This window comes from Lycorma delicatula, chromosome 4, assembly GCF_047948215.1.
Source record: "Lycorma delicatula isolate Av1 chromosome 4, ASM4794821v1, whole genome shotgun sequence".
NCBI classification, from domain to species: domain Eukaryota; kingdom Metazoa; phylum Arthropoda; class Insecta; order Hemiptera; family Fulgoridae; genus Lycorma; species Lycorma delicatula.
In genome coordinates this window covers 38,760,311-38,771,106 of record NC_134458.1, presented here as the reverse complement: position 1 = coordinate 38,771,106, position 10,796 = coordinate 38,760,311, and the positions used below count along the sequence as shown (strand labels likewise).

General features: G+C 26.8%; 1 protein-coding gene across 4 annotated transcripts in view; it reads right to left on the bottom strand.

The window, feature by feature from the left end:
- Positions 1 to 714: 714 nt before the first annotated feature.
- The window catches only part of LOC142323294 (uncharacterized), a 154,797-nt gene continuing 144,715 nt past the window's right edge, over positions 715 to 10,796 (bottom strand). For 2 of the 4 annotated variants that reach the window (XM_075362753.1, XM_075362756.1), the window contains 2 exons: positions 9,509 to 9,808; positions 715 to 5,617 (listed from right to left, as the gene is read on the bottom strand). In XM_075362753.1, the coding sequence (XP_075218868.1) occupies positions 5,523 to 5,617; positions 9,509 to 9,808 (395 nt within the window). In that variant the 3' untranslated portion in view covers positions 715 to 5,522. The remainder of the gene's footprint in view (positions 5,618 to 9,508; positions 9,809 to 10,796) is intronic. The other 2 variants (XM_075362754.1, XM_075362755.1) reach the window with 2 other exon arrangements.

Genomic DNA, 10,796 nt, shown 5'->3' with positions numbered 1-10,796 from the left:
ATTCTCCGTAATATTCATGGTGCCTAACTTTTCGTGTCCGCATTGTGGAGGTTCTGTATTATACAGAATGATTTACATTGATTTTTCCACTTTTTTAACAGGAATATATTTTTCCAAAATGGGAAGGTTTCTGTCTTTTCAGGGTCTGTTTTAAACAGGTTTCACTGTATATATGAGACTTGTAATATATTAATTAAAAAATGGTGGAAGTACAATGGAATTAGCAAAATAATTCTATTTAGATAATTCTGCAATCAGAAGGGAAAACACTTAAATTGAAATCCAAGTAACAATGTGAGAGATGTTAATCTATGAAAGCAGTTAGATGGAAGTTGGTTAATCCATATTGGCCAAAGCCAAACTGATGAGAACATTACTGCAGCATCAGGTTTGGTGAAACCATAGTAGGTCTTTTATTATGAAAAAAAGGAGTTAATATTTGTACACCATTTCTTGTTTCACTTTTTCCTTGATATTCCTTAATCAATTTTCTGGAGAAAAGAATGATAATCCAAAATTCTAATCACTTGATTATGTATAACACTCAATGCTCTACTGTATACATATAACATATTATTGGAGATTTATACATTTTCAATAGGTTTTGGAACTCACCATAAAAAAGAATGAAAAATGGCAAACTTGGTTATCAATAAAAAAGGAAAAAGAGGTAAGGATTTTGAGAACAAATAAAAAAACAATGACATTTAACAATTTATAAGTAAATTTTCATATAATATACTTAAAATTACAAAATTATATTATTACATTTTAATCACTTCACAGTAAACATTTTTATGTTAATTATATACAATGATAAAAAATCCTAAGGCCAGACAATTATTATAATATTTGCCATTACGATAATTAAAAAATAAACATTTAATTTAAATCTACTTTGTATTCACAGGTATTATTTTCCATTACATGGACACTGCTTCAAATATTTTTTTACTTTAAAGTAATCAACATTATTTTTGTACTATCACACCTTCTAATGTTAAATTATAATTCCAGTATGAAATACGGTAATATTCATTAAATTTGAATTGCCTATAGTAATAATGTAACAATACATTGAAATTTACAGTTTTTTTACTTTAATGCAGAAAGTTATAAAGTTTTGAATATTTGTCTGTGTTTAGTAATCATTAATTTATAAATACTGGTAAAATAAATAAACTAATTTCGATTGATGGTTTAACTACAAAAAAAATAGGTAAATAAGATACAAATAGGTATCAGTAATTTGTAGTTCTACTTCAATGAACTTGTCATCCTAAAAAAAAAAAATACAGAAACTGTTTAATAAAGCTATAAAAATTACTAATCTCCAGAAATACAATCAGTAAAATATTCTGAAGTGGTGTTTGTATAATGAGCATGATGTGATTATTAAAATCATAAAATATATTATACTTAAAAAAAGTCATACCATTTCTTTATAATTATGGTTCTATACATTTAAAATGCACAGTTTAATGATAATACATTTAAAAAAATGTATAATAAAATATAATGTCATGATTAAATACAGTGATACGATTGGACTGAATCAGTACAGAATATGAAATATCGGAAGATAATAAATAATAGTTAAAATTTTTATTACACTGTTCAGTGACGTAAAGGTACTTTTATATTTTTCCTTGTTGACCATTTATGATCTCTTTGTGACCTCTTAATCCTCTTTCCTATCTAACAAATTTGCATATATAAAATACAATAAATAAATATTATAATAAAAAATAAGGATAAAGAAAACTTTCAACCAGAAAAAAATTTGTCAATTTTGAAAAAAATGAACAGTATATTTTAGAATCCACAATAATTAATATAACTCTACCCAAATAAAAAAAATAATACATCATTATTCATAGCAAATATATATATATATATATATATATATATATATATATATGTATATGTATACTTACGAGCAGTACCCAACTATAATTAGAATAACATATTGTTTGGGAAACAGAAGGTATGAACATGAGGGAAACAATGAAGATAAGCAAACCCCATACAGTTTTAGTCTACTTAGACAATTTTTTTTTTAACTCAATCAGATCATTTTCCCATGCTGTATAGAAATAAGTTAAAGTAGTGGTTTCCAAACTTTTCTCAGTTGCGGCACCCTTTCTCAATTAAAATTTTTCCATGGTACCCTACCCAAAGTAGAAGTGTGACTACTCATAAGTAAGAGATAAAAATAAATAAAACTTGTGTATTTTCATTATTTTTTTTACTTAATTATGCTGGGGCTGTGAAATAAGAGGGAGTAATTTCATGAAAATTTTTATTTACATAGAAATACTAAGAACAATAATCACAATTAATAATTAATTATTCCTAGATAAATGTACCTAAAATTTCTTTTCATATATAAAATTAAAATATCATCTATGTAACAGTTACAATTAAATAATAACAGCTGATATCAATACATATAAATTATGTATAGGTAACACGTATTGAATATATACTGAGGCACAATGCATATAAAAACACAGTTCATCTGAAAAGTTCCTGGAAAAATTAAATATTCTTATTGTTTATTATTAATCTGTGTCACTTACAAGCTGCTGTCTTCCATGAGATCTTGAATTTCTTCAGGTGTTCAGAACCTTGCAAAACGAAACCAATGTTTAAAATAAAAGGAGATGAAGTTAAAATAAAATGTCAATGGTCAAAGCTGTGATTAATGATTTGGTGTAGATCATCAGAGTTATATAATGGATTACTGAAATTTATTAACTATAATTCAGCTATCATACTGAATTCTTTTACATTCCCCACCTTAATAATACAAAAAATCCTAAATTTAAAAAAATGTAAGACAAAAAATTGTTAGTTTTTGAGGGATTAGTATTACAGTATTAATTTTTTGTAGGTTTTTTATCACTAAGACCTAATCTTTTAAAGCAGATTTGAATTTTACACAAAATTTCTTTCTTTATTAAGCCTTCGATTATAAAGAGCCTGATGGAAGTTGCAATAGATTATTATAAAGATTGAACGGTATGTAACATGAATTCAAGTATAAGTTGTTCAAAATGTTCTTTCAACCTGACATTATAACCATCTGTTTTTAAACAGACCATAATTATTTCTAAGTAACTAAGTGTATTTTAGTAGCTTCTTATTCTATCCCAAAAAATTGTATACGTTTTCTCCAAAAGAAAATTTAGTTATATATTTAAATGTATAGACTAAATAAAAGTTAGGAAAAAAATTGTCATTCACTATCAAAACAATACAAATGCATAATATTTTTCAAAAAGAGATTGCTTTTTGATTATTACAATGAAAACTAAAAAAAAGCCAGTTCACAAGTAATTAATAACTGACTAAATTTTCTAGGCATAGTTGAAATATTAATTTAAACAATATTTTCAATTCTGTTTACAGGAAGTACATATCAACAACTGGGCTCCCAAACAAGGTAAGTAGCTGTTCTTTAATTTTTTGGATTTTTCAACAGCCTTCTGAAGAGAAAAAAAAAATATTTGTTTCTTTTGTTTAACACATTCAAAATTTCATGCCAACAGTCAATTAGATTAAGTAATAAATTTGCCCAATATGTTAGATGAAAATATACAAAAAGTAAACTATACATGTACATTTATATCAGACTTTAAAGTAATATTAAATTCTTAGAACTCATCATAATTCACGGGACATAAAATCATTACCACATGACTGGCAGTAACCTCTGCAAGAGTTATCAACAACTAATGAACTACAATTAACTGAACCACATATACAGCAATTAGAGATCAGTCTGTCCTTTAAGGAATACATCGCTGCAGATTAGCTGTACATTAAATCTTTTGTACGATTTTGAAATATAAAAGAACTCTTAAACTTTTTTTTTGTAACATGAAATGATAAGTTAATATTATTCATAATTATAGGATAATAAGCTCTGTTAGCAACAAGTAGCCCTACCAATTGGCGAAGGAAAGACAAAAAGGGTTGCGCGATCAGAGAAAAATATCAGTAACATTTGACAAATGGATAAATCCATTTATTATTTTAATAATACTGGATTATTTTAAATGAGTGTTAACAGTTTTTAAAAACTATACACTATGTACAAAAACCAACAAAAATTATAACAAACAATATTATTCATGGAAAGACATGGCAAAAAGCCAAAATTGATATGAATGTATAAGAAATTCACTAACTTCCAGAAATTCTGCAGTATATTATATAATTTACAATTTGCAATCACTACTGAAACAACTGCAGTTAAAGCTGTTGTTGGCTGTCTGTAATATTGCAGCACTAATTTGTGTTCTTTCTCAAATCACTATTTGATGAATACTTCTGAATCAAATTTTAATACTCTGAATCCCAAGCCTGAGTATAACTTGAAATGGCTAAATGAATAATTAAATAGTGCTATTTAATTCTATGCTTAAATCCAGTCCGTGTATTCTCATTATATTGCTCTTTAGAACAGCTTTCTAGTTCATTTTGAACCTTTCATTACTTTCTAATTCAATCTAATAGTTTTTTTTTAAATAAAAAACTACAACCATTTTAGTTACTATACTTACTGCAATTTTGCAATAATAATTCTGTACTCTGTAATTGCGATTTTGTCTTCAACAGTCTTTATATTTATGATATCAATGTTAGTGATAGTATTATTACTGTTTAATTATTATTATTTTTAATGGGGTACTGTATTATAACAGATAACCTAATTATATTTTCACTCCTAAAACATTAATAGTTGGAGATTATTTTTTTTTTTTTAGTTTTATTTTTAGGACTTCCTAAAATATTGGTATTTAAAAAAACTACACACAGATTAACATAATGTATTTTATGTTCTTTTCAGTCGAGCAATAGTTAACCACCCTGAACAGAAAATTTAATTTTTTAATCGTTTTTTATGTTGGAAAAACTCCTAAGTTTTATGTAAAACTATATTATTTTTAATATAAAACTTACAGTGTATAGTTTATTTTTAGCCTATAGTTATGCTGTACTGATTTATTCTTGAAAACAACTTTGGGCATACTTTATTCCCCCCCCCCCCCAAAGAAAATAAAAGTATGGGATTTCTGTGACTAAGCTAGAACTTCTTAATCTTTAATAAATCATTTCTAAGAAATTTTACAATCTAGTTATTGAGATCTTTGTACATAATGATTGTAACATCATATAGATTATGTTACGTTGAACAATTTTTTCATAGTTTCATTGTGATTCAGTGGATAAAATATTTTATTTTGGGGTCATCAGATCCTTTCTGGAGTTATGCTAACCTTTTAATTAAAGATATCTACTATGTAGAACATCCTCGAGTACCTGCTTTAAATATTCAAATTGTTGTTTTTTTTTTACAATTTTCTCCTACTATACTTCTTTTAGTATCAAAAAAACAGATGAATAAGAAAAAAGAAAATTGTTCCATGAACTTTTCATGCAAATTGTAAATGTAATAAAACGTTATACCGATATGTAATTTTTTTTTTATATAAATAAGTGCTCTCCAGTTTTTATTTTTTTGTAAACTGACTCCTTTTCACAGCAGAATCATAGTCCATTTTTTGTTTCATTACAGCAGACATAACAAATTCACTGTTATACACACCTGTAAAAATAAGAGAATCATAAAAAATACAATACATGTAACATTAAACTATATATACATTTCATATACTTTAAGAAGTTTTGGAATTGTATCCTGCAGTACATTATAAAAAAATTCCTTCTGGCATGCTGGAAGGCAGAAGTAAATTTCATCGGTGCTAAGTACAGAATAAAAAATAAGAAACAAATTCAAACAGCTGCAGCAATTCTTCTTGAAGAAAGTGCAAGTAGACTTCAGCATTTAAGTAGCTGGGTTATGTGAACGATCCAAACAGAACGTGAAGAAGGCTGCACCATACATTGATGCTAAATAGGGGTTGAAAATTGCCTTCCACAATTTCACGAGGATTTACTTCTGCCCATGTATGCTCATTGCGTAAGTTGTTGATGCCATCTGATATGAAATTTGCCTCATCAGTAAACAAAACATACTTGTAGAGCTGTCGCTTTGTATTTCACCAGTTGAAGAAATACAAGCGAAGTGGATCATCTCCTGGGTTTAGATGTTGAATTGGCTGTTTACAATAAGGATAAAAATTGTTTTGTTTAAATGCCCTTCACACCATCAAATGCAAAACTTTGATCCGCTTGGGAAGAAGTCATGTTCTGATACCTGGACTGTGCTGAACTACATCAATAATAATTTAATCAATAACAGCATCATTTGTAGCTAGTATGAATACTAGGTATACCTAGTTATACCCTGAAGATTGCGAAAAGTTGCACTAATTGATTTGGGATCTGGAATCCTGTGATTCGGAAAACGTATTTCATATTCTAATGCAGCAGCTGTAGCATTACCATTACACACATGCAAAATGAATATCATATTAGTGCATTCCTCTGTTGTAAATAAGTATGACATTACTTCAATGAAAAACCGATCATGTTCAAACTAAAATTCATAGAAAACCCTCGATAACGACAGCATAATTCACAGTAACCGATAAACTTAATGTACCTTACAGAATGATTTAAACACTAATAAAGTATTGCATGTTGTTGATCAGCTGTTGTTATTTTATTGCTAACTTTATTTACTTATTTTTATTTTACAATTATTGTGTAATTTAAATATTTTTAACAATAATTTTTAGCAGTAAATTTTGTTTTTACAAATTTAGTAATGTACTGTTTCTAGATAAAATTCATATTTTTCTTTGTTTTATTCAACTTACCTTTCACCATTTTGTTCATAATTAAATTCTCTACTAGTATTGTTTTAAAGTTTTATGTGTTTATTATCCATTTTACAAAGTTATTATAAATCAAACACAAAAAACATGGGTTTTTATACCTATTTATTGGTTTTCATCCCTTATTTCTCAAAAACTACTCCAGATACAGTTCTGGGACCTATTTTATTCGATTTTTCAGGACAAAACCCAGAAATCACTAATTCTGCCCTTAAATTAACATCCTGAAAATTTCATTATGACCTCATTTCACCGGGGTAGCTAAAATCCAAGCAAAATCTTTCACTAGCCCTAACTGAAGGATTTTAGGATATATGTTTATATGAACTTTTTCCATTATTTTCATGAATAAAATAGGTTATGAATTTCCTGGGAAAACTTTGTGATACACATCTTGTATATATTTATTTATTTCCAAGGCATACGTGAAGCAAAGATTATAACTATTAACTATTAACTGATGATAAAAATATACACAAGGGAAACAATAACTCAATATGCAACCCTATGATGAGATTATCAATTATAATGAATAAATGGTATCATATAATGAGAAAGAAGATAAAAAAAACCTGTATTCATAGCAAGAGAAAAGACCGATTCATACTTTAGGCAAGATCGCTCTGTTTTATCACAGGTATGCCTGCAATGCAGAAACCATTCATTTAATTTATATGTCAAAAATTCTCTCAAAAAAGATTTTATTTGTAACTCTGAATATAAACCATAGTTTGATAGGCTTCAGTTTAAAAAAAAAAAAAAAATACAAAATAATTTAACTAATACAGTAAATTTTGTTGTGGTCTTTGTAGCCTACATGCTACTTCTACAAGTTTTTGGTAATAAATTTATCGTCAGTTTTTTAAATAGTATTACCTCTAATAAAATATAGAATTAAAACAAATTTATATTAGATATTGACTAATCGATATTGTAATCAAAACTGGCAGTTCAGAGGAAAACTATCTGCAATGTAATGGTATTTTAATGGTGGAGACATAGTGAATCACCAGGTATTAACTTTTCGTGTAAATATTTTATTTTGTAGCATTTATAATTAAATTACAGATAAAAAATAAACAATCCTGTACAAGAGTTATAAATAGATATATGATCACAGAAAAGCAGAACCTGCAATAACAAAAACAGTAGTAATGGCTCTTTTCAGACTTTGAATGGACCATAACTATTTTGTAACAAACACATCTATCTACATATATCAAAACATCACTAAACTTTGTTCTTTGCAGTTGCTTGTAAGATAGTCAGGATGACTTTTACCCCTTTCAGCTAATGAGACCCTCCTTCAATATGCCTTTTGAAAGTCCACTTTATTAGTAATGTAAATTATTTTATATAAAATAAGAATAAAATACATTACATTTAAGTAACGCTATTTTATAAATCATGAAAGAAACTTTAAAAATTTATCTGGGAATATTAAATACTTCTTATGATATACCTTAAATCTACTTAAGTGTGTTTAGTGATGAAGAGACTATTATGTACAAGGACTTGGTACAGATGATTATGCCAAAGTGTGTTTTTCATAAGTAGATACAGTCATTTACTGACTATTGAAACCCAATTAGTAAGGAATTAATTATGAAAAGTAGAAGAATAACATAAAAATAGTACATAAAAAAAAGTTTACTTAGCCCACAGAAAGAATCTAATGTACTGTAAACATGCTCACGTGAAAAATGTGTAATTTAAACAAGTTAGTCAAGTAAAATTAACAGGATCCAAGAGAGTTATAATCAGTTTACTGCACATTAGCCAAGAACAAACTTTACAAAAAAAATATATATATAAAAAATAAAAAAATAGGGCTGGATATAATTTTTGTAATACAGAGGATTCATAGCATTAGTGTATTTTAATATAGTAAAATTTCACTACTGCAGCAACCAAACAAGCAGTAAGTAATGGCTTTGGAAAACAAGGACTTCAAACATTCCAGTAAATGGCTCAGTAGTAAAAACAAAAGCTGAATTCTTTATAAACATTTTTTAAGGTTTCTGAATTTTAAAGATTCTGATGGTCAGCTGGAAAATTTCAAAACAATATCACAATATTTCATTTGGAAAAGTAAATGGTGAAGGTAAGGATGTTTCCTTAATTGTAAAAATACCCGGTAAAAAAATTAAGAGCTTATATAAGTGATAGTTTTAAGGAAAACAACATATTCAATGCTGATGAAAGAGGAATATTTTTATAACACTGTTAGTCTCTTCTATGCTGATTTAGCAATGTTTCACTGTTGTGCAGTAAACATTTTTTTTTGTTGCGAAAAAAAATATGATGCAATATCTGCCAACATATAATACTACGACTTAGATTTCATCACAACTTCTTAAAAAGAGATTAAAAATATTTACATAAATGATAATCATTAAGAGATTTACAAATCAATGTAAAATATATTCAATTAAATGAGTAACTGACTGTTTTAATTGAAATAAAACATATTCTTCAACAACATTAAAGTATACAACTCTCTTAAACTATGTTCTATCAGATGAAATCTAGTATCTACATCTGGACTCTTAAATCAGGTCAATACCTAAATAAGTATAGCCAGAAATGGTGGAATATCATTAATCATTGAATTTTTTTAGTAATTTCAACCGCATTTAAAAAAATAATAAATAAATTACATCTATTTATATCAGACTTAAAATATAAAAACATACCAATATTAGCTCGCAGTACGTCTGCCACAAGATGTAAATCATTAGTTATGGTAACAATAAGGTAGGTCTGAGGTTCAGTTTCTTGTATATGTTTCAAAGATTTCCTCTGTTTATCGACTGAACCACCAGCACATTCTATAATTTCTCGCAGAGCTGAGGGTGATGGAATAACACCAGGAGTTATATAAAATGTTTTTCCTTTAAAAAGTTGATTTCTGCTTGGATTTTTTAAAACAGTCTGTGTAGAGAAATCATAAGTTCTTTCAAACTCACTATCTGAGATACAATACGGCTCTTCATCTAGAAAATAAATAACAATTATGTTACTTGTATTTAAAAGTTAATTATGTTAAATGGAAACATGTCAACACCCACACATAAAACTGTACTTATATGAGGTTTTATCAAAAGGATTGGTCAATCATAAAAAAAAATCAAATTTTATTACCAATAATAAAATGTATTTATTTATCTTTATACATACGTGAAAACACAAAGCATTAATCAAAAATTGCTTCCAAAACATAATTTAAAAGTAACATTACATAGAACTGAGTAACACTGACTTTTTTGCATAATAATAAAAAAAAAGTATAAGGATTTGCATAAAAATATACATTATATAATTTCTTATTAACTACTACTGCTAGACTGCTAGTGAGCGATGTTATTTCTTCATTATTTTTGAGCCTTCATTATTTTTTTATTACTTTACTCTACGGTTCTTAGAATTATATGTATTTCAGTACCTTTTCACCCATGTGTGTAGAAACATGATTCATCACTTTTTCTAATCATGTGAAAACTGTTTATTAGCTTCTAGCCATGTTCAACACAATTCAGTATTCTACAAGCAAGTGCTGTTTAATAATCTTTGTTAATAAACTCATAATTCTTAGTTATATTTTTGTTTACTGTTCTATATTTTTAATTCTTCTATATAATTCCTTGTGAAAAAAAATTTAGGGGAAAAATTATATTCTGAGGGAAAATTACTTCACAAATAATATGTACTCATTTTTTTTTTTTTTACAAAATAGTAGCTTATTGTAAGTGTAGGAAATAAAACATTAGCCATTTTACAACATTAATTTTTTAGATACAAATTATTTAATTATTTTTTTAAGTTTTATGTATTCATTTACAAAAAAAATTTACTGCAATGTTTAGATTATAAAAAAAGGAATAATTTCAAGAAAATAACCAGTAAAATCTTAACAGCTGAATAAGAATATATGATGTACTTAATCATGAAATACTAATAATTTTTCAGAAATTTAATTTTTTA